Source organism: Mus caroli, unplaced genomic scaffold (assembly GCF_978045245.1).
Source record: "Mus caroli unplaced genomic scaffold, Mus_caroli_1 scaffold_1, whole genome shotgun sequence".
NCBI classification, from domain to species: Eukaryota; Metazoa; Chordata; class Mammalia; order Rodentia; family Muridae; genus Mus; species Mus caroli.
The window spans coordinates 6941605-6966741 of NW_028227256.1; the positions used below are offsets into that span (position 1 = coordinate 6941605).

General features: G+C 41.7%; 1 protein-coding gene across 2 annotated transcripts; it reads right to left on the minus strand.

Annotated features, from left to right (window-relative positions):
- Positions 1–5747: 5747 nt before the first annotated feature.
- On the minus strand, positions 5748–25134 carry Cops5 (COP9 signalosome subunit 5). 2 transcript variants are annotated; one of them, XM_021171222.3, is made up of 8 exons: positions 25043–25134; positions 22046–22280; positions 18583–18711; positions 17806–17871; positions 16857–16942; positions 12452–12563; positions 7980–8128; positions 5748–5984 (listed from the first exon to the last, which is right to left on the minus strand). In XM_021171222.3, exons 1-8 carry the CDS (start codon positions 25132–25134, stop codon positions 5900–5902), a joined length of 954 nt encoding a protein of 317 aa, XP_021026881.1. In that variant the 3' UTR covers positions 5748–5899. The 2 variants fall into 2 exon arrangements, with proteins under 2 accessions (XP_021026881.1, XP_021026875.1); XM_021171216.3 differs by having other exon boundaries at positions 24793–25092.
- Positions 25135–25137: the final 3 nt, after the last annotated feature.

Here is a 25137-nt window from a genome sequence, read left to right on the forward strand (position 1 = left end):
TACAAGAACCAGACTCCACTTAGGAAAAAAGGCTCTTTCAGCTCCTCAATAGTTCATGGCTGTAAGACAATACTTTGCAGGAAACAGCAAAAACTTCCATCTCATGGCTTAGTTTATGAACAATGCTTGCAAATTGAGTCTGGGTTTCTAAAAGCAATTATAAATTGGAACTCTTATGTAAGATGTGTGATAATGAAAACACATTAAAACCTGCAGATAAGAAACAAAACAAAACAAAACCCTGTCTGGAGAGATGGCTCAGCAGTTAATAGCACACTGACTGTTCTTCCAGAGGTCTTGAGTTCAATTCCCAGAAACCACATGGTGGCTCACAACCATCTGTAGTGGGGTCTGATGCCCTCTTCTAGTCTGTCTGAAGACAGCTACAGTGTACTCATATACATAAAATTAAATATATCTTTTAAAAAAAAGAAAGTGAAAATCCCTTTCACATATGGACATGATGGTGCATGTTGGTAACTCGAATATCTCTATGGCTAGTTTAAAATAGCCTGGGCTTCAAAGTAAAAACCTACCAAAAAACAAAGACAAATGCCAACCAAAAAAAAACCCAGCTCACTCCAGCAAAACCAAACCAAAACCAAAAAACCACCACCACCACTAGCCAACACACCCTAACAACAACAAAAACCAGAAAGCCTTAGAGACAGGCTTCAAAACATGGCTGATGGAGCTATCCGAGTGAAGTCAGCAATTTATTTTGACCCCGGTGAATGGCTCCCCTACTCCCAAGTTGTACCACACACAGGTAACCAGTTTCGGCAAATTAATTTGAGGTTTAGGTCAACATGTGGAGGACAGAGCTGAGAACACTGTAACCCTGTCTAAGACAATAGCATCCTGCACGCTGAAATTTGGTGAACCAAATACATTCTTTTTATTTAAACAAGTTATTTCTGTTTCTGTTTGTTAACTAGGTTACCAGTGTAAAGCTAAATGTCAAAAGTGTATGTAAGTCCCCCACACGCTCACCCACCCACCCACTCCCACTTCTTGGCCCTGGCGTTCCCCTGTACTGGGGCATATAAAGTTTGCAGGAACAATGGGCCTCTCTTTCCACTGATGGCTGACTAGGCCATCTTCTGATTAATATGCAGCTAGAGACAGGAGCTCTGGGGGTGGGGTGGGGTGGGTACTGGCTAGTTCATATTGTTGTTCCACCTATAGAGTTGCAGACCCCTTTAGCTCTTTGGGTACTTTCTCTAGCTCCTCCATTGGGGGCCCTGTGATCCATCCAATAGCTGACTGTGAGCATCCACTTTTGTGTTTGCTAGGCCCCGGCATAGTCTCACAAGAGACAGCTCTATCAGGGTCCTTTCAGCAAAATCTTGCTAGTGTATGCAATGGTGTCAGCATTTGGAAGCTGATTATGGGATGGATCCCTGGATATGGCAGTTTCTAGATGGTCCATCCTTTCGTCTCAGCTCCAAACTTTGTCTCTGTAACTCCTTCCATGGGTGTTTTGTTCCCAATTCTAAGAAGGGGCAAAGTGTCTTAGTATACATGTGTTGTACACTGAAGGATTTCACTGAGTATAACACACATTGACTATGCTTACTACGTACCTTCTTTTAATTCCTTCTTCTTTCCAAACTTTAACTTTCATGCCATAGCTGATGTCTATATAGTTAGATATTCATAAATGTAACTAGATGTACATGAGAGTAACCTTGTGGTAGTTATCTTTGAGTCATGGTAATGTCAACTCCTTGCTCTTTTGTATCAAAATGTTAAAGAAAACTTGGTTATACTTATTTGTGTGTGTCTACATGTTACGGGGTGTATGTATAGTGTGTGTGTGTGTTAATGTGTATGTGCATAGGTAAGAAGGCACCACTCAGGGATGGGTTTTCTACATCCATGTGTGGTAGTGTGACTCTAACTTAGGTCAGGAAACTTGACAGCAAACTCTGATATAGATGAGTCCTCACTGGCTATTGTGTCAAAATCCTAAGTATTCACTCACGTCTAAGAAACCTCAACCAGCTTGTCAGTGTTCTTAGCAGAATGACTCAACATAGTACCCATGCGGCTGAAATTGTGTTACTAAATACAAATTTTTGATGTATAACGTTGAAGTTAGGCCCTGGTTCTTTCTCCCAGCCTCATACTCCCAGAAATAAGACTTAGACTCAAAATATATTTACAAATACATTGGTCATATAGCTAAGCTCTACTCTGATTAGATATAACTTAGAATATCCCATTCATTCTAGCCTACATTCTGCCACATGGCTGGTTACCTGTGCTCAGGTACAATATTACATCTGGTCACATCTTTTAGGGATGTATTTCTGCACCTGACTGTATCCCAGAATCCTTTCTGCCTTCAGGATGTCCCACCTCTATTTCCTGCCTAAGTCATAGGCTTTTTGACAGGTGATTCATTCATATAATACAGAAGGTATTCTCTCTACAGTGTAAAATTTTCAATGACATAAAAATGGAGGTGAGAAATTGGGCGTGGTGGCACAAGCTTTTTTTTTTTTTTTTTGGTTTTTTGAGACAGGGTTTCTCTGTATAGCCCTGGCTGTCCTGGAACTCACTTTGTAGACCAGGCTGGCCTCGAACTCAGAAATCCGCCTGCCTCTGCCTCCCGAGTGCTGGGATTAAAGGCGTGCGCCACCACGCCCGGCTCAGTGGCACAAGCTTTTAATCCCAGTAGTTGTGGGGCAGAGGCAGGTGGATCTCTGAGTTGGAGGCCAGCCTGGTATATGGTGAATTCTAGGATTGCCAGCCCTAAACAGAGAAGCCCTGCCTCAAAAAGCCAAGTGAATATAGTTAATCGAACACTGCCTCACTGCTAAGGGCACCAGAGAATTTCTGTGCGTTGTTTCCTCCAATCTCTTACAGCATATTAACTTGGTTTTCAATTTTGTATTACTCTGTGTGTGTGTATGTTTGGAATGCCATGAGTGCCACAGTGTAATTACTCTGTGATGGTTTGAATGATGGCCCCTATCGGCTCAGATGGTTGACTTCTTGGTCCAGTTTGAGAAGGATTTGGAGCTGTGACCATGTTAGAGGTGTGGCACTGAGAGGACGGGAGGCTTTGAAATTTCAACAGACTGGTGCCCCTCCCAATGTCTTTCTCCCTGTCCTCTGCCTCCTAGCTGCAGATCAAGATGTGAGCTCTCTACAACCAGCAGAACCACAGAACATAGGTATAGAGGAAGGGAACAGGAGGGTCAAGTGGGGAGGTTGAGGGAGGGAATATGGGGAAAAACAGCTAAAATTAAGGGACATTTGGAGGGGATTATGGACCTAATACAATAGAAATTTCCTAAAATATATACATATATGAAGGCAATCTAAATAAAACACCAAATAATGGGTTCCCAACTGGCCATCTCTTGTCACCAACTGAAACTTCCAGTACGGGTACTGAGTTATATCCCATTTGAGTTGTTGGCCAATGGGTCTGAAGGAAAACCCCAGACAAAAACCCAGGCTTTTATCAAGACAATAGATTGCTCTCCATAAACTGACAGCACAGCTCCATTGCTGAAGACAACACCTATACAACTCCTTGACCATGGAGCAGTCATGTTAGTGCCTGCAGAGTACCTATGTCCTAGCGTCTTTGGTGTAGGAAGGTGACCAAGAACCGGTACACATCAAGGCACAAACCCTTAGACTGACAAGTGTGTCCTACCTGCAAATATGCTAGGGCAATAGTGGCACAAAGCTTGTGGGACTGACCAACTAATATTTGATTTGATATAAGGCCCACTTCACAAGATGGAACCCATACATGATATTGCTTGGATGACCAAGAACTAGAGACTAGATAGTCCAGGACCTGTGGTAAAACCAAATACTACTGGTCTAAAAAACAACCAACCAACCAACCACAGCAACAAAAAAAAAACCAAAAAAAAAAACCGTAGTGACAAAATGATTCCTAATGACATTCTGCTACACTTATAGATCAATGCCTTGTTCAACCATCATCAGAGAAGCTTTCTCCTGCAGCAGATGGGGATAAACACAGAGACCCACAACCAGGCATTTTGCAGAGAGAGGGACCTTGGAATACACATCCCTAAACGGGATGTCAAATCTGTCCTCAGAGGAGAGGGAACCTTGAGGAAGAGTAGACAGGAGTGTGGGAATGAGAGGGGATGGAGGACACCAAGAGAACAAGGCCTTCTAATTCAAACAAGCTCAGCTCTTATGAGCTCACAGAGACTGAGGCAGCAAGCACAGGTCCTCTGTACTGTGGCTTCCAGTATAGAGTTTTCATGGGATTCCTGAGTATATGCAAGAGTGGGTCTCTGAATCTTAGGCCTTCTCTTGGGCTCTTCTGTTTGTGTTGTCCAACCTCAATGTGATTTTTAAAAGAAATCTTATACTTTATTTTGTCATGTTTTGTTATCTCTTAGAAGCCTGTTCTTTTCTAATGAGAGACAGAAAGGGAGTGAATCTGGGTGGTAAAGGAGGCAGGGAGGAACTGAAAGGAGTAAGGGAAGGGGAAACTATAATCAGTATGTGAGAAAATAATGTATTTTTCCATATAAGGGTGTAAAAAAACCAAGGTTTTGTGAGCTCTCTGTGGTTCCCTGCTGCCCTCATGGACTCTGGCTCTCTGAAACCATAAGCCAATTAAACTTTCTTTTTAAGTCGCCTTGTCATGGTGTTTTGTTGGTGCAGTAGAGAAGATGGTTGGAGGACAATTTGAGAAGTTGGTTCTCCCTCAGTGCCTTATGTGTGGTCCACTGACCCATCTCAGGTGGCCAGACCTTTACCCTCAGAGCCATCTCACTGGCCTGTTAAGTCCTTTTGAAAGGTTTCCTTTCACAGTTTGTTTCAAACACTTGTGTGTCTGCAGTCCCACCCCCTTGCCTATTTAAAACCACATGGTTCTACTCTCTTTCTTTTCCATGGCCTCTCACGACGCCTTTACCGTTTTCTACAGTGCCCTTAGAGAGAACAATGCTGTACATTTCTGCTGTTCAGCCCTCTCAGTGCTGCTAGGACCAGCTCTGTGGGCCCGTAGCAGGGTGACTCTTCTCACCTCTTGTGTCACCTTGGGTACTTTCCAAGTGCAACTGGACAATCCGAAGTCTGACAGAAACACGCTTCACTGCTGTACCCCTTCGCAGTCCCTCTTTTCTGGCTAGACCTACTTTCCTTCAAGTGGACTTTATGCAAGCCTACCTTCCTAACCCTCTGTATCAAGCCTTCTTCCCCGAGAGTTCCCTGACACACAATCTCTCTCCAGAGCAGCTAGCTTTTAGCCTCACTAAGCTCTGAGCAGATGCTGGCATGCCTCACTTGCTAACGGAGCTCTAGAAAGTGCTCCTGCCCTCAGTCAGGGAAAGACACTCAGTGAGCATCTGAATTGCTAGAGACCACAGGCTTGGCTGTCTCTAGGATATAAAAATGTTAACCCAGGAGTGATGTCGTGAGCCTGGAATCCCAGCATTGGAGAGGCTGACTGTGCTGTGAGTTTGAGGCCAAACTGGGCTACATACGCTCAGGCCAGTCAGGGCTCTGAAGTCAGATGCTATTTTATTTGAAGTTGAATTACATTTTTACTAATAGTCTGTCAAGAGAAGGCACAAGAAAAACTGAAAAGTTTGTGACCCTGGTGCGATTAAATGCTAAGATTCTTTGATTACTTTGATAGGCAGGATTTGAACACAATAGATCTAGTAAGTCTTTTTCCTCCCATAAACAAGAGCACCAAAAGCAACCCCACCCACAAAACCACAGAAGGACAATTTCATGTGATAGTTTTATTACAGTGCTAATACTCAGGACACCACACAGCACCTTAGTCTTCTAATCTGAGTTTTGGTAACTGGGTTAAAACTGTTACTTGAGCTTCTTTTCCTTCTGCATACCAGCTCTGAGGAAAAGTACTTGGTGGTAACTAAGCAACGTTAATCTGATTAAACAGTTTATCCTTAATAACCTGAGACATCAGTCCATGGATGGCTTCTATGGTGGTTTTACAGCTGGAAAGAAGAAACACACAATGTTACACACTGAAAGCTGCTTCCAACATCATTCCTCTAGCATGCTCATTCCCCAATGCCCAAGAGGGACTCCATTCTGTCCACACTCTTCAATCACACCAATTTTTTCCTTGATTTTTTTTATGTTTAGCTTTGCCTGTTAAGTGTTTTATTAAATTAGTCCCTTCATAAAAGAATAACTATGTTAACTTTGATAAAATTTATAATTTTGCTACTCTGACTTTGGGAAAAATTCTGTTTTGAGGGCAACAAAACTATACATTCATTATGGATCTGTATAGTATTATTCAATAATTATATACTGATTCCTGTAGTATATTAAAAAATATTATTCCTGGGGCTGGCAAGATGGCTCAGTTGGGCAAAGGTTCTTGCTACTTGAGTTCGATCCATGAGGTCGAAGGAGAACAGATCCCATAAGCTGTCTTGTGAACTCCATATGCATAGCTGGGAAGTGTACATATACACACACACAGAGCACATGCATGGCACACATAAATGTAAAAGAAATTTAAATTCTGTTATTCCTCAGTATAATCTAAAAAGCAATCTTCGAGGATTCTGTTTTTGAAGTAACTATAAATACCCCGTAGAGAGGTGAGAGTCAGGTCAGTGGTGAAGCACTTGAGATTTCAGAGATGATTACAAACTGACAAAGCTCCATCAGCGTTGAGAAGCATGAACTTTTTATTACAGTAATTCACAGCAGGAAGTTTTCTATTTTTATTACTACCCTTCATTGCCCTACACTTTTTAAAAAAATTTTAAATAAAAGTGAAGAAATCCTTGGAGGAAAAAGAAAACAATAAAATGAACAAAAACCAAAACTAAGAAACAAATCCATGTGCCTTGCTCAGCACTGAAAAATGAATATTGATAAAACATCAATTCTAGACATAATGATAGGTTAAGCAAACATGAGTCACTCGGGCCATTCTACCTTCTGAAAGCCAATGAGATGTTTTGGTCTGAGGTGCTCGGGATGGAAGCAGAGCCCTGGGCCTGGCAGGTAAGGGCTCAGCCCCTGAGCTCCATCTTACCCCCCAGCAGGATTTCTACTAGAAGATGACTCCAGCTGTCAAGATTAGCTTTATCATTCCTCCACCTTTCTTCCTATGGCACAATCTCCCCGCCCCTTTAAAAAAAATGCTCAAAGACAATTTTATTGGAGTTTAAGTGAAAAACATAATATAGGTGGAAATCCTGCCAGGTGCCAAGAGATGGAGGAAAGTCACGCGTTTCAAGTTTGGCAAGGAATAGAAACAGACGGCTTATGAAAATAAGGAAAACATCACCCCCATGAGTGGAAATGGGCCAGTGGGCCAAAGAGCGAGCCCTAGAGCCTTACAGAATGATGCTGAAGTAGAGAGGAACGGTTTATCTTCCTCCTGCCTACAGCATACTGAAACTCAAGTTTCTGTAGCAGTAAATCTTAGTTTTTAAACCCTGTTTGGTACATGAATCAGAAGACTATATCTAAGTTGTGAGAGACTACATCGCAAGGAAATACTTAGGAAGTAAAACATGGGATAGTAAGATAATTGCAGAAAGAATAACTGTAGCCCAAGGAGTTAACAGAGAAAATCTATTCCATGATACTCTGGAATCTGAAATTTGGCAAAGTAAAGAAATCTTAATCTAATCCTTCAGCCTCTTAAGCCTCCCCCAGCCCCCGCCTAAAAGGTATAGTCAGGGACCAACTCTCCTTGTACACCTGTGGCTAAACCTACAAAGGGTGATGTGGCATTATCTATGATCTTTCTAGCTCTGTGAGTTGAACTTTCTCTTTTGCCTAACATCCCCTAAAATTTCAAAGCGTGAATTTAAAATTTACATGTGACTTTTAAAAAGGGCTAAGGAAATAATAATCAGACATCATCCTAAGGTGTACTAAAGTAAACCATAAGCAATCAGAATGTACTATTGGTAAATTCTGAGAGAGTCAGGGCAGGAGCCCTGCACACGTGTCCTTACCTGTCTCTAGTAGCTTTGGCAAGTTTGTCTTCCGACTTGCGGTCATGTGTTTCTAAGCCCAACATGAAACTGCCACGTCCCAGTTGGGCTTCTGACTGCTCTAACTTCTCAGACAAATCAAACACCTGGCCTGTGGTGTAGTCTGCATTCTGTGGAGAAAGTGGGACTGTGTCATTGTACTACACAAGATTACCATAAAAATAAAAATTCTGTTTTTTTGCACAGCTAAGACTGCTTTCAGGGACCATGTACATATAAAACAAGTACTCCACTACAGATATGTATTGAGATAGGATCTTGCTAGTTTCCCAACTTCTTGATCTTACTCTCCTGCACAGCTGGAACTACAGGTATATACCCATTCTGTGTACACACACACACACACACACACACACACACACACACACACACATTCTCCTGCACAGCTGGAACTACAGGTATATACCCATTCTGTGCACACACACACACACACACACACACACACACACATTCTCCTGCACAGCTGGAACTACAGGTATATACCCATTCTGTGTACACACACACACATTCTCCTGCACAGCTGGAACTACAGGTATATACCCATTCTGTACACACACACACACACACACACACACACACACACACACACACACATTCTCCTGCACAGCTGGAACTACAGGTATATACCCATTCTGTGTACACACACACACACACACACACACACATTCTCCTGCACAGCTGGAACTACAGGTATATACCCATTCTGTGTACACACACACACACACACACACACACACACACATTCTCCTGCACAGCTGGAACTACAGGTATATACCCATTCTGTGTACACACACACACATTCTCCTGCACAGCTGGAACTACAGGTATATACCCATTCTGTGTACACACACACACACACACACACACACACACACACATTCTCCTGCACAGCTGGAACTACAGGTATATACCCATTCTGTGTACACACACACACACACACACACACACACACATTCTCCTGCACAGCTGGAACTACAGGTATATACCCATTCTGTGCACACACACACACACACACACACACACACACATTCTCCTGCACAGCTGGAACTACAGGTATATACCCATTCTGTACACACACACACACACACACACACACACACACACACACACACATTTTTTTGAGACAGGATCTCACTATGTAGGCCCAGTTGGCCTGGAGCTTGCTATATAGGCCAGGTTGGCCTTAAACTCAGCTCTGCCTGCCTCTGCCTTCTGAGTGCTGGGAATAAAGGCATGTGCTATCATGTTTGGCTAAAAATGCACTGATTTTTATGCAAATTAACATTTTATTTATAAATAATATCAATGTACAGATGGAACGGACAGACAGTGAAGAAGTTAGGTTATAGCTGAAAAACTGTTCCTAAGTATATTAATTCAATTGTAGATTTTTAAAAAAATAATTTCAAGATTGAATGTGGAATTTCCTCCTTTGTTTAAATTAAGTATTTGCTATCACGAAGGCTTTGAGGAAAGCCCAAGTGAGTGAAGGTTCTGGCCCTGCTGCAAGAGGAGCTGGGAACCCTGAACTGTGCCTCCTGCCCTCTTCTGAAAACAGAAGAGGGCAGCAGTCATTCCCACCTCAGAGCTAATCTGAAAATGAAATAATACGCCTAAAGCTCTTAGGACTGTCCAGGACACCTTATAAAGGCTTAATAATTATCTAGCTTTGTGACTGTACTTATTAAAGTACTACTTTATGCCCTTGTTTACACCTATATTTGAGAAATCTATTATGCACACTTTTCTTTAATATTACATATATTAGATATTTTACAAATTGAAAAATATTAAAGGTTTGATATATACATTTAACAGCCTATTGCCCTACATATGTCATATGTGGGTGGTGCTGTGGTTTGCATCTACAGTCTGTACAAGCACATTCTACTACCAAACTGAATCCCCAGGCTTCACTATTCTTATTTGTTTTGCGACAAGGTATTAAATAGCTGAGGCTCTAACTTACTAAGTAGCTATAATAGATTACGAGTGTATACCCCTATGCCTTGCTAATTGTAATATTTTTAAAAGGTTTTGTATTTTTTTTTTTTTTTTTAGTCTAAAAAACCCCAACTATGTGTGGGTGGTACATGCCTATAATCTTTGAAATGCAGACACAGGAAGACAAGTTGTTATCTTAATCATTTCTTTTGGCTTTTTTGATACAGGGTTTTTCTGTGTAGCCTTGGATGTCCGGGAATTTGATCTATAGACTAGGCTGGCCGAGAATTCAGAGATCAACCTGCCTCTTTCTCCCCAGTGCTGGGATTAAAGGCATGTGCTGCTACTACCACCCAACTAAAAATTTTTTTCCTTAAACAGTTTTTAAATTGCATTTATTTATCCTCTCTTTGTGTTTGTGTGTATGCATGTGCCACAGCATACATGTAGTCAGAGGAAAATCTGCAGGAGTCGATTCTCTCCGCCAAATGGGTTCCAAGGATCACCTGTCACCGAACTCTGTGGTGAATGCCTTACCTTACTAAGTCATCTGTTCTGTAGATTTAAAGCTCTAGCAACTGTAAGTGTAATCAAGGCAGTCTCAGCTATAGTGTGAATTCTGGGCCAGTCACTGCCATACATAAGGCAAGGCCTTGTCTCAGGCTGGTGACGTAGCTCAGTCCTTGAAGGCACTTGAGACTTGTCCCAAGTACTAACTGTCCTCATATTACAATGCTGGGACAGGACAGTCACAGGACAAAGTAGGTCCTCTGCCTGCTTCTCCTGCTGCTGTCCTAGCATCTTCTTTTCTTGCCACCAGCTATCACTTCTGACTGCAAATATACTTGTCTCTAAGGCAACATACACTTCGCAGTGCTTGGCACACAGGATACATAATATTTGCTATTATGATTGCTCTCCTCCTTTATTTTTGTTTCAAACAAGAAGGTCCCATGTGGCTCAGGCTGGCCTCAAGCTTATTGTGTGCTAAGGAAGACCTGGAACTACCAATTCTCTTGATAAAACCTTCCAAGTCCCAAAGACTAGCATTACAGACACGTGCTCAACTTGCTCTTTTTAATGCTGCTACTTCTACTAAGTAGAACACAAACCATGTCAAAGTTATGTTTAAGACATTAATAAAAATACTCAAGTGAGTCTTTCTAAGAATATAATGCCCCAAACAAAACACTAGCAATCATCAAGGCAGACGTTTCCTCAGTTGCAGTGTATATAATGATACACCGAGTGCCACTGCCACCATTTTACACCACAGACAGGCCCAGACACTACAGCTGGACGTGATGGCACATGCGGACAATCCTAGTACTCACAGGGTAGAGACAAAATTTCAGGGCCATCCCTGGCTGTGTAGTAAACTATATGGATAGTCTGGAGCAGAGGGGACAAACCATGCTCTGAAGGTCACCAAGGACTAGTAGTAGTCTCAGATTTGTTTTCAAACCCCGTTTCTTTCGAATTATACTGTATTACATAAAGTAGACTTTTTTTTTTTTTTTTTGGTTTTTTCGAGACAGGGTTTCTCTATGTAGCCCTGGCTGTCCTGGCACTCACTTTGTAGACCAGGCTGGCCTCGAACTCAGAAATCCGCCTGCCTCTGCCTCCCGAGTGCTGGGATTAAAGGCGTGCGCCACCACGCCCGGCAGACTTTTTTTTTTATCAGAAAGTAAAAACAACAATAAAACTGCTAAGTTCTAAATATATAACTATTAAATATATATCCATTAATAATAAGAAGAATCACAATATTAGATTTTAATGATGTATTGGGAACTATTGAGTTAATGTTTTTCTTTGTCTGGGATTTGTAATGATCTTCGGATTTCTTTCGGGACCTCTTTCTACTGAAACTGTGAGCCTTTAATACAGGTCTTCATGTTGGGGTGACTTCCACTCATGAATTATGTAGTTGCTAATTCATAACCGTAATTTTGCTATTGTTATGAATTGTAATGTAAATATATGAAATGTGATTCCTGTGAGGGTCGAGATTATGTGTCAGAGACCTACCTGTTATCTGAGGCAACAAAAACAGTATTTTTATTTCTTCCTCTATGAACCTCTTTAAGGCACAAGCATATCTTCCCCCATTTGGATTGCCTAGCATCCTCATCTAGCTCAGGACAGAACCCTGCTCCAGCCTTGAGATTATGCCATTCTGTGAAATGAAGTTTCAAATAACAAACAGTTTTTGTAGCTTGGCTACAAGTGAAATTAATCAGGTATAATAGCACTCGCCTGTGATCCCAACACTCAAGCCCCTGAAGTCATGGGCCGGTAAGATGGCTCAGTGTGTGAAGAGCTTGCTGCGAAGCCTGACAACCTGAGTTTGATCACTGGGGCCTACATACAAGAAGAGAACTGACACTTCTGGGTTGGCCTTTGGCCTTCATATGTTTGAGTTAACCATGTGTCAACTTGGGCTTCAGAGTAAAACAAAATTCAAATGAAACAAGTCCAGTACTTACAGTAAGCAAGCTAGAGGAACTCAGGGTATTCACCCAGTATTTATTCCACAAAAGCTCAAGTAGTTTACGATCCAAAGATGATTTGAAATATGAGACTTCTAAGGCATAGTATCTATAAAACAAGAGCACACATTTGGCAGGTGAAAAAAATGCAGTTATATTGGATAGAAGTTTTCCCTACACCAAAGCAAAATTATACTTTAAAGTCATACAGTTGAACAATAGCTAAATATAATGTTTCTTTTTCTTCAAGTGGTATGGCTCTAAATCTGTCTACTAGCCTTTCTTGTTTTATATACACATATGTATATGTGTGTGTGTATATATATATATATATTTTTGTTTTTGTTTTTTTTTTGATTTTCGAGACAGGGTTTCTCTGTATAGCCCTGGCTGTCCTGGGACTCACTTTGTAGACCAGGCTGGCCTCGAACTCAGAAATCCACCTGCCTCTGCCTCCCGTGTGCTAGGATTAAAGGCGTGCGACACCACGCCTGGCTACATAGTTTTTCCCTTTTGTAGTACCCTAAAATTTCTAAGAAGCTAGTAGCAATTGGAATTCCTGAATGATATGTGATTATCAAGCTGTGTTACTGAGCTCACCAATCTAACAGCAGGCTGAGCCAAATGAGCTGCCCCAGACTTTTCAGCCTTTGTGAAAATTCTAGAAATGATACGTAGATCTCCCACTTCTTCCTTTTTCTATTTGAGGCCTGTATGCTTTATAAAAGCATACTTTAAAGTAGTTCTGAAGGTGCCTAGAAAAATTTCTACTGCTTTGAAAGGTAGTTCATTTATAATATACAGAACCAAGGGGAATTTAGTTAAACATCTGAAAAGCCTATTATTACTATTGAAAGACAGTCCTGGCTGGCCTGGAACTCATTGTATAGAGAGAGCATGCTGGCCTTGAACATACAGGGACCTCCCCACCTCCAACTTCTGCCTCCCAAATGCTGGGATTAAAGGAGTATGTTACCATGACAGACCTTATTTTTTTTAAGTAATAAATATTTAAATATCTTAGCTGATTGTAAACCAATGGATATAAGGAAGCACAAGAACATTCCTTACTCTGAGAAATTCATCATTCCGACCAAAGTTAAATATGATAAAATATACTCAGCAATAGTTACTGATGCTACAGTGTACATATAAAGGAGCCACCCACCCCTATATTAGAGATTAACAAGTTTAAAAAAAAATTTTTTTTATTTATTTATCTTATATGGGTATGTATATGTATATGTAGCTGTCTTCAGACACCCCAGAAGAGTGCATTGGATCTCATTACAGATGGTTGTGAGCCAACGTGTGGTTGCTGGGAATTGAACTCAGGACCTCTGGAAGAGTAGTCAGTGCTCTTAACCGCTGAGCCATCTCTCCAGTCCGATAAAAAGTTCTTAAGAGTAGAAGAACTCAACTGGTCAGTTGGAGCTTGCACTGTCTGAGAAGCTCCGATGTAATGCTTATAAAAGTCTTTAATAGGCTGGTGAGGTGGCTCAGCCAGTAATAGCATTTGCTGTACAAAGTCTGGAGACCTGAGTTGGACCTCTGTAACCCAAGACATAAAGGTAGAAAGAGAGAACAAATCCCATAAAAGTTGTCCTGTTGTCTCTCTTCATACCTGTGCCATGACATACACACATATATAAAAGTACATCCGTTTGGCTGAACAATTAGCAAGAGCAGAGTTATGTGAGGAAAACCCGGAAAGCTATGTTGTGGTCTCATTTGTGGAAATCGTTTATTTTATTAAAAGCTAAGAAATTTGACCTTTATCCTCTGGTTTCCTGGGACTCACAGGAGATATCTGTGCAGAGCAGTGATACAGGAGAGGGGAGTTTCAGCAACCTGGCTGTAGAAGTACATGTGGGTGTTAAGAGAAACTGAGGATGGATACCCAGAAAGGAAAGCCCATGGAGCAGGCAGACAGAAGAGAAAAAGGCTCAGACACCGAGGCCACTTCCCTCAGGCCAAGTTGAAGAAAAAGAAAGGTGGGCACAATGTGGTTCTTGATTAAGGTTCAGCAGTGAGGATAAGAAGTTGACTTTAGAGTCTGGCAAGATGGCTCAGTGGCTGGGATCACTGGCTGCTCTTCCAGAGGGCCCAGCACCCAACATGGCAGCTCACACTTGCCTGTATCTCCAGTTCCAGGGCATCCAACACCCTTGCACAGACGTACATATATGCAGGTAAAACCAATGCACATGGGGTAAAAATAAATAAACGCTTAATATATGTTGACATCAGAATGAAGTGAAGGCCTTTGAAGGTTAGGATACACATGCATGCCAAGCCAGGTGGTGGTGGCTCATGCCTTTAATCCCAGCACCTGGGAGGCAGAAACAGGCAGATGGATCTCTGAGGTGAGGCCTCCTGGTCTAGAGTGTGTTCCAGGACAGACAGGACTACAAAGAAACCCTGTCTCAAAAAAAAGAAGAAAAGACACATGTGAGGACAAGAGGGGCATTTCTTCAATCACCGTCTTTATCTTTAGTGCTTTGCCTGTGTTCCGATTTACCGTGTGTTCAATGAACAAGGAGGCTGAATGAGAGAGGTCTAATGAGTGCAGTTCTGTGGATCTGGTGTCTTCGAAAGGCCCTGTTGAGCACTTGAGCCACAGAGACAATGGAGGTGGATGAAACTTTAGGTAGTGGGATCCAGTGGAAGGACATGAGGTAATTAGGCACACCAGCTTCCTTAAAGCCTCTTTAACTGGCTCCACTTCCCAGCCACCTTTCATTTTAACATACTCTTACTGTGATGTAGAATTAGAAACAACTGGACCAAAACTGAAGACTGAAACTTGAAACAGAAAATAAAACTTTCCTTCTGGGAAATGATCCCAGGTATATTGTCACATTAGGAAAGCCGACACGAAGCTGAGTAGCAAGTAAGAGCAGAGGCCGGTCCCTGACTTATGTCCTGATGGTTCCCAGAACCCACATGATGAAAAAGGAAATTTTTTTTTTTTTTTTTTTTTTTTGGTTATTTGAGATAGGGTTTCTCTGTGTAGCCTTGGTTGTCCTGGAACTCACTCTGTTGACCAGGCTGCTTTGAACTCAGAAATCTGCTGCTTCTGCCTCCCAAGTGCTGGGATTAAAGGTGCGTGCCACTACTGCCCAGTGACAGAAAGGAACTGACTCTTGCATATTTTCTTCTGACCATGGTAAATGAGCCCACATACTTGAATACATGCACACAGATAAAGATTAAAAAAAGCTTTTAAAAATGCTATAGTTATTACTTAAACCTCACTATTTATTATCGCACACACCAGACATTCAGGAAGGAATGCACGAGGTGGAGGTCAGCTTTAGCTGTGAAGGTTAATGCAGCGCGAGGCTTTAAAGCTCTGACACTGAAGAAACCATGCGTCTACTTTGTTAGTGATTTTGTTCATACAGAACTCTGTTGGAACACATCGTTATTATGCATGAAGGCCTGACTGTGCTACAAGTTCATTCCATGTAACCTGAGTATTAATAAAGCTAAGACTCATAAATAAGGAGCTTCACGAGGCAGCACTCAGGAGGTAGAAAAATCAGTTCAAGACCAGCCTTGCTATATGAAAACCTGTCTAAGACAACAATAGGTAGGATATGGGTGTGGTGACGCCCTTAACTCTAGCACTCAGGAGGCAGAGGCAGACAGATCTCTGGGAGTTATAGGCCAGTATGGTATCCAGAGTGAACTCCAGGGCTAGAGAGGCCCTGTCTCAAAAAACTAAAACCAAACCTCAGAAGGTGGGGGGATGTAGATTAGTAATGGGGTGCTATAGCACTCATAGGTTCTGGGTTCAAAGCCTGGCACTCACTACAAGGACAAACAAAACATCAGTATTCTACTTCTATCAGGGTCTAACTACTTAGCACATCAAAGATCCTACAGTGAAGACCTCGAGGGTTGGCCACCAGATGTAGTAGTTTGAATAAGAATAGCCCCATAGGTTCACACGTTTGAATACCTAGTCCCTAGTTGGTGGGCCAGCTTGGAAAGGATTAGGTGTGGCATTGTTGGAGAAGGTGTGTCACAGAGAGTGGGCTATAGGTTCCAAAAGTCCCCACCACTCAGTTAGCCCTCTCTCTTTCCTTCTGCCTCTCTCCTGTGGATCAGACAGAAGCTCTCGGCTACGCTCTGGCCCCTTGTCTGCTTGCTATGCTGCTTCCCACCAAGATCATCACGGACTGATTCTCTGAAACCATGAGCCACAGATGAAAAAGCTGACTGGGCCATGGTATTTTGTCACGGCAATAGAAAAGTAACTAAATCTTATATTACTTGGGAATGGCAGACAAGCAAACACTCTGCTGAAGTGGAAGGTTGAGTCTGCATCCTTTGACAGTTCTAAAACCTTCCACTTCACTCTGCTGTTGTACCTGATAACTGTTCAATTACTCACTGTTTGCAGTGCACACCAAAATCTTCTATTTTATTAAGTGGGATAGTCTGGTACTCAGAAGGTCCTTCATCAGGAGGTTTGTAGCCCTAAACCAAAACAAAGAAAACAGAAAACTAAAAATAACAAAAGGCAAAGTTTTTTTTCTGCAGCTTCTTCTGTATGGGACCAAATTCAGGAGAGGCAAATAGTAATCGTCAATGTTACTAACAGCTGGGCCGGTGCTTCACACGGTATTGTCAGTTCCAGCGAGACAGAGACAAAAGGCCTGCTGTACTGTGTACCTGTGCTAATATCCATTGTGGACTACAGGCTCCTTTCAGGAAAGGAAATGAATTCAGTTTTTCTAGTACTATGTCAAGTTACCACGAGCACACAAATGGTTTTTGGTAAATAAAACCCTATGTTTGGCAAGATGAATATATTACAGAAATGTGTTTTGGTTTGATATGAGCTATAGCAGTTTGCAATTTTGTATCTGAAATTCTTCTACACTAGAAAAGCTATTACACAGGTACAGCTCAGGGGTAGATTACTTGCCTAGTATTGCTGGCACTGAAAAAAAAAAAGAAAGAAAAGAAAAAAAGAAGAAAAGCCTGTGTATAAACGTGAGAAGCTAACTCTGGATACCAGAACCCACACAACACAGGCCTGGTTAGTACACAACTGCACTTCCAGCTGTCGATGGTCAGATGAGAAGTGGAGCTAGCATCCACAGAAGCCAGCTAGCTTGTACTCAGTGAAAAGTAAAAGATCCTGTCTCAAACAAGGTAGAAGGAGGGGACTGACTCCCAAGGGTCTCTTCTGAGCTGTAGACCAGTGCCTGTACTCATGAACATATCACCCCTGAGATGACCTACATTTGCAGCTCTAGTACTTCAGATGGAAGTAAATTCAAGGCTAATCTTGACTCCATGAGACTGCCCCTTCTTAGCCCCTCCATCCAAATTACCTTTGGATACGTCCTAAAGGCACCAAGATTCACTTTTCCTGCAGATATTGTTCTGGTTGGATCAATCTACAAGAGACAGATGGCCAACATAAGCCATACGCTTCACTGAGTCAACAAGAGAAACGGAAACAAACAAATATAGCACCATATACATGTACAGTGATCTAGCAGACAATCTGAAAATAAGCAAAACGATTACAGAAGTTCAGTGAATTAGGAATACTTCAGTTAGATTATTGATTAGACTTATGTTATTACATCTCCAAAGAATATCTGTTTAGTATTACTTACGCTGTGCATGCTACTTGGCAAGACCATCTTTAAAACAAACGCATGAATTAACCGAGAACCGACCCTCCTAGACCTGCCCCCTTTAATGGATGGATGGCTGTTTGCTTCCTCCTAAAAATCCAGATTGCGTTTAAAACACTCTGGACATAAAAGAAGACAGCTTCCAGCCATTTCTGCTTCTCCAATTCAGTCAACCCTGATTAAATGCCTATGGAATAGAGTGTGGGGTGCAGCGAGGTCAAGACTCCCAAGGTAGACTAACACCAGAGCTTCATTTTTTTTTTTTTTTACCATGCTGTTTTAGTTTTCCAGTATTCTTTCTTTAGCAAATCTTCTTGAAGAACCTAATAAAAGCATCTATGTAAAAATCCATGCATAGATATGCATGTCTGTAACCTTAGCATTGTATGAGAAGAAAGCAAAGAGAAAGGTCTGTGAGCTGGTTAGTCAGCCTCGCCAAATACTAAACCTCCAGTCAGTACTCACCACCACTGCTACAAACGGTTCTTGAAACTGCTGGTTAAGCATCTGTGTACTAACATCAATCCCGGAGAGCCAGCAGCCATAACCAGGGTGGCTATGATACCAACCGATTGCATTCTCAAGGCGGCCAACCTAACACATCAAAGAAAAAAAAAAAAACACTTGCTTGAGGTATGGTTTAATCTCAGAGATCCTGTCATTTTTTGGCTTTATGTAGCGCCCAATACCAGCATGCAACAAATGCTGCTTTGAAGTTAAGAGATTTCTGAACAGATAATACATGTGCACAGTGTGAAACTATCACGGTACAAGAACAAGGGTATCCAGTTTCCTCTCTATCTTTTCTCTCCTGTTTCTCAGCCCAGACATCACTCTAACATCTTATATACCCTCCCAGTTATCTGCAGATTAACAAACATATCTGCACATAGCTGCATACCACATTTTAAATTGAAGAAACAATTCTGGAGCTTGTTCCACATAAGGGAAGATATAGATAGCTTTTTTAAAAAAGCTAGCCTACAGAGACTAACTAGTCAAGGCTGCCCACTTTCTCCCTACCTCTTCAACATAGTACTTGAAGTCCTAGCCAGAGCAATTCCACAACAAAAGGAGATCAAGGGGATACAAATTGGAAAAGATGAAGTCAAAATATCACTTTTTGCAGATGATATGATAATATATATGAGTGACCCTAAAAATTCCACCAGAGAACTCCTAAACCTGATAAACAGCTTCGGTGAAGTAGCTGGATATAAAATTAACACAAACAAGTCAATGGCCTTTCTCTATACAAAGAATAAACAGGCTGAGAAAGAAATTAGGGAAACAACACCCTTCTCAATAGTCACAACTAATATAAAATATCTTGGCGTGACTCTAACTAAGGAAGTGAAAGATCTGTATAATAAAAACTTCAAGTCTCTGAAGAAAGAAATTCTAGAAGATCTCAGAAGATGGAAAGATCTCCCATGCTCATGGATTGGCAGGATCAACATTGTAAAAATGGCTATCTTGCCAAAAGCAATCTACAGATTCAATGCAATCCCCATCAAAATTCCAAATCAATTCTTCAACGAATTAGAAAGTGCAATCTGCAAATTCATCTGGAATAACAAAAAACCTAGGATAGCAAAAACTCTTCTCAAGGATAAAAGAACCTCTGGTGGAATCACCATGCCGGACCTAAAGCTTTACTACAGAGCAATTGTGATAAAAACTGCATGGTACTGGTATAATGACAGACAAGTAGACCAATGGAATAGAATTGAAGACCCAGAAATGAACCCACACAGCTATGGTCACTTGATCTTCGACAAGGGAGCTAAAACCATCCAGTGGAAGAAAGACAGCATTTTCAACAAATGGTGCTGGCACAACTGGTGGTTATCATGTAGAATAATGCGAATTGATCCATTCCTATCTCCTTGTACTAAGTGGATCAAGGAACTCCACATAAAACCAGAGACACTAAAACTTATAGAGGAGAAAGTGGGGAAAAGCCTCGAAGATATGGGCACAGGGGATAAATTCCTGAACAGAACAGCAATGGCTTGTGCTGTAAGATCGAGAATTGACAAATGGGACTTCATGAAACTGCAAAGCTTCTTGCAAGGCAAAAGACACCGTCAATAAGACAAAAAGGCCACCAACAGATTGGGAAAGGATCTTTACTCATCCTAAATCAGATAGGGGACTAATATCCCATATATATAAAGAACTCAAGAAGGTGGACTCCAGAAAATCAAATAACCCCATTAAAAAATGGGGCTCAGAGCTAAACAAAGAATTCTCACCTGAGGAATACCGAATGGCTGAGAAGCACCTGAAAAAATGCTCAGCATCCTTAATCATCAGAGAAATGCAAATCAAAACAACCCTGAGATTCCACCTCACACCAGTCAGAATGGCTAAGATCAAAAATTCAGGTGACAGCAGATGCTGGCAAGGATGTGGAGAAAGAGGAACACTCCTCCATTGTTGGTGGGATTGCAAGCTTGTACAACCACTCTGGAAATCAGTCTGGCGGTTCCTCAGAAAATTGGACATAGTACTACCGGAGGATCCAGCAATACCTCTCCTGGGCATATATCCAGAAGATGTCCCAACCGGTAAGAAGGACACATGCTCCACTATGTTCATAGTAGCCTTATTTATAATAGCCAGAAGCTGGAAAGAACCCAGATGCCCCTCAACAGAGGAATGGATACAAAAAATGTGGTACATTTACACAATGGAGTACTACTCAGCTATTAAAAAGAATGAATTTATGAAATTCCTAGGCAAATGGTTGGACCTGGAGGGCATCATCCTGAGTGAGGTAACACAATCACAAAAGAACTCAAATGATATGTACTCACTGATAAGTGGATATCAGCCCAGAAACTTAGTATACCCGAGATATAAGAGACAATTTGTAAAACACACGAAACTGAAGAAGAATGAAGACCAAAGTGTGGACACTGTGCCCCTTCTTAGAATTGGAAACAATCACCCATGGAAGGAGTTACAGAGACAAAGTTTGGAGCTGAGACAAAAGGATGGACCATCTAGAGACTGCCATATCTAGGGATCCACCCCATAATCAGCTTCCAAACGATGACACCATTGCATACACTAGCAAGATTTTGCTGAAAGGACCCAGATATAGCTGTCTCTTGTGAGACTAGGCCGGGGCCTAGCAAACACATAAGTGGATGCTCACAGTCAGCTATTGAATGGATCATAGGGCCCCCAGTGGAGGAGCTAGAGAAAGTACCCAAGGAGCTAAAGGATCTGCAACCCTATAGGTGGAACAACATGATGAACTAACCAGTACCCCCCAGAGCTCTTGTCTCTAGCTGCATATGTATCAAAAGATGGCCTAGTCGGCCATCACTGGAAAGAGAGGCCCATTGGACTTGCAAACTTTATATGCCCCAGTACAGGGAACGCCAGGGCCAAAAAGTGGGAGTGGGTAGGTAGGGGAGTGGGGGGGGGGAGGGTATGGGGGACTTTTGGGGTAGCATTGGAAATGTAATTGAGGAAAATACGTAATAATAATAAAAAAAAAGCTAGCCTACCTAGTTCATTATAGTCCATCAATAGATATACTCTACTCAGGAACAGTTAATTCCTAAATTTGTGGTTGTTGTTCCTGTTTGTTCTTGCTTCCTTGAGGGGTACTGGAGATCCTGAACTCAGGGCTTAGGAATGTCAAGCATCAACTCCATCTCTAACTCACATCTCCAGCCTACAGTAATTTTTTTTTAAACACAACTGACAGTGAAAATGAAAATGTATCTTGGAAGGATCCCCTTTCCCAACCTAATATTACAAATCTCACAAGACTTTTAAAATTTCACATAAAAACTGTTCAATTTAAAATATGGATTTTAATGCGAAAAGGACAGTTTTAAGTTCAGAAACCCAGAAGTCATCTTGAGACTCTTAGAGATTTTTAAATTTAAGAAAACAATATTTTTACCTGTTTGGCATTTTCTATGTATGCAGCCATATACTCATACGCAGCAGCCTGAGCATTTACTCGAGTTTCTGTGCCCTCTACAGGCAAAGCGAAACTGTCCATGATGATCATGGTCTCGCCATCGACTTTCCCGAGCATCAAACCCATCACTTCCAAGTTGCCTCCTGATCTGGCATGCATCACCATTTTCAGTAGAGCCAATGCTGAGATTTTGCAGTATTTAAAGTAGTGGTGACTATAAAACAAAATTACACTGTGATTAGGTTCTTATTTAATGTACAATTTCAGAAGATAGTCTCTGTGACAATAAATAAGTTCTGAAGGGATTGATAGTGATGGAAGGGGAGTATGGAGCGTGCGTGGGAGCAGAATAAGAGCAGCAAGCATGGTACCTGGAGATAACATGTCACAGTCACAGCTCAGCCCCTTGGGTAAAATAAAGAGTCTGAGATAAATCTTTATATACTGCTGAGGTGAGGGAATAATGATCAACGCCACAGGCCTTTTTTCCTCAATCATCATGCGATTATTATACCTGATTACCTTCTTAGGCCTAGCTTTCTGACCTTAACTTAGTGGGTTATTAATTAAGTAATTTATTTATTTATTATCTGTGGTACATGTTTATTAGTGTGCCACCAGATGGCATGTGGAGATGACAGGGGCTGTCAGGGGTCTTTCTCTACCTTTTGTTTTGTTTTAAGACTGCGTTTTTCTGTATAACCTGGCTGTCCAGTAGTCCAGGCTGTCCTTGGAACTTGATCACCCACCTCTGCTGAGATTAAATGTGGGTGTCACCATGCTCAGTTCATTTTCCTCTATTTTATTACTTCATCCTCTCGAGTCAGAGCCTCTTACTGAAAGCTCACTGTTTTGGCGAGGCCGACTGACCAGCTTACAGACTTTCTTTTCTCTGCCATCCTTCAATACAATGCTAAAAGGTTACAGACACACATACCCACACATGGATTTTTACATAGATGCTGGGGATTTGAACTCAGGTCTGCATGCTTGATAGCAAGTATTATTACCTACAGAGCCAGAGAATTTAATTTCTACAATGTTTGCCTCTGAAATTGACCTGCTTAGGTCTAAAATCTTACCCTGACACTCCCTACCTGAGAGAGTAGGGCCACTTAATGTCTGTGTCACATATCTATAAATAGGTATGTCACCTATTAGTATGAAAAGTACACAGTAAGTGCTTAGTCCCCCAGACACTGAAACCTAAGGTACTGTTATCAGCCTTATTAACCTGTTTTAAGATATTCTCAAAAAAAGTGTGTTAGCTTGTGGCTTCCTTCTGCTAGCATCTTGAGAGTGATCTAGTATCTTTACTTCTTTGACTAACCATTGTATGTGATTAAACTCTTGAACAACAGTTTAAAATCCCTGATATACCCTACATGTTAGTCTAGCCATAGATGGTGAAGAAGTCATGAGTTTACATCCACCTAAACCATGCAGCTTGCTTTAGAAACAGCCAAGTAATCTGTGTGGGTCACTCAGCATTGCTATGGCCTGTTGGATGCAAGCAACCAAATATAGCTTTTGTTAGATTTCAACCACAAGCTCAAAGTTACTGAGACCATCTTGGAAATCAATATATAAATTAAAACACTGGCTTTTCCATCTACTTGGGAAAAAGATAAAAACAACCATTACTATGCTCTCATTACATATGGTTCATCCAGAACGTCTTAATAAATTACCTTATCTCATCTTCATGACACCACTAATAGCTACGTTTAGCCTTTATCTTATAGCTAAGTTTAGATGCTTTAGTTTCCTCATGCCAGTCAACAGCCTAAATGACAGTTATGAGGCTTGATTTTCAGTCTATTGAACCCAAGCTCATTGCTATAGTATGATCATGAGGTGTGTTTCTGAATGCATTTGCTTATTTTTCTATTTACAGAAAGGGAAAGAAAAGTACAGTACTGGATTGTCAAGATTATTAAAAGACACGAAAATCTTCAGGCCATTGCCAGGCCCACAGTAAGAACTCAATAAACACTGAAAATAGAGTGCTTACAGTTAAAGCCAGCTGTGCCATCAGAACAAAACACCTGGAAACAGCAAGACAGTCTACTCAGCAACCTTTTGTAATTTTTTTCTTCACTCTCCTTAATACAATTTGCTCTAAAGAATCATTTGACTTGTTGTCAATCCCAAAGATACATGGATTTGGCTGGGGAAAATAGCTTTTAAGCTCTCTCTTATAATTTCTGGCTTACATGAATTGTAGAAATATTGTAGGGAACTGGTAAGAGGATTTGGTATGTCTCTAAAGAGCTAAAACAAAACAAAACAAAGCAAAATCAATCCAAGAGCTCATGATTTTTTTTTTTTTTTTTAAATCAATGCCCTGCTCATTTGATTTCTGAAAACAGCCACGGTCTTCAGTTTGGGATCTACTGAAGGCTGCAACTAACTGCATGTAGCCACCAGGTTCAAGGCAGAGTGTGTGAGATTTACAAAAATAATCATGTTGACAAAAGTCGCACCCAAAGTCAGCCCTTTACACGCCCTGGAGGCAAGAAACTTTCTAAAAGGGGAATCGAAGCAGGCCCTAGAGGACAGGTAAGGCTCTACTGACAAGGCAGACTAAGGCCACTGTGGCCAATATTCGGTCGACGCCCCACAGAAAGCCAAGCTCTCCACACCCTTCATCTCCCACCCCTCGCGGGTCTCTCACAGTCCCGCCATCCCTGCCCTCCCCTGCGTCTCGCCAGGGACCTCCTCACTCCTTAGTCCAGGGTTTCGCCGCCAGGATTTCTTGTTGTTGTTTTTTGTCATATTTGTAGATTTCATCGATACTCTGCGCTTCCTGCATGTTGTTGGCCAATTCCCAGGTTTTCTGGGCCATACCACTTCCGGACGCTGCCATGGCCGAGGGACCGGAGAAGCTGTCGCCTCCACAACCAAGATGCAACTTTATTCTACTGGGCCTCAGCGTGCGGGCTTTGGACCTTCCCCACCAGGGTGCACACTCACTAGACTCTCAAGGCAGCCATGACACTTGAGACCGGAGGTGACGTTGGTCCAGACCATTCGCGCGTTGGGGCGCGGCGGCGGCGCAGCGACATAGA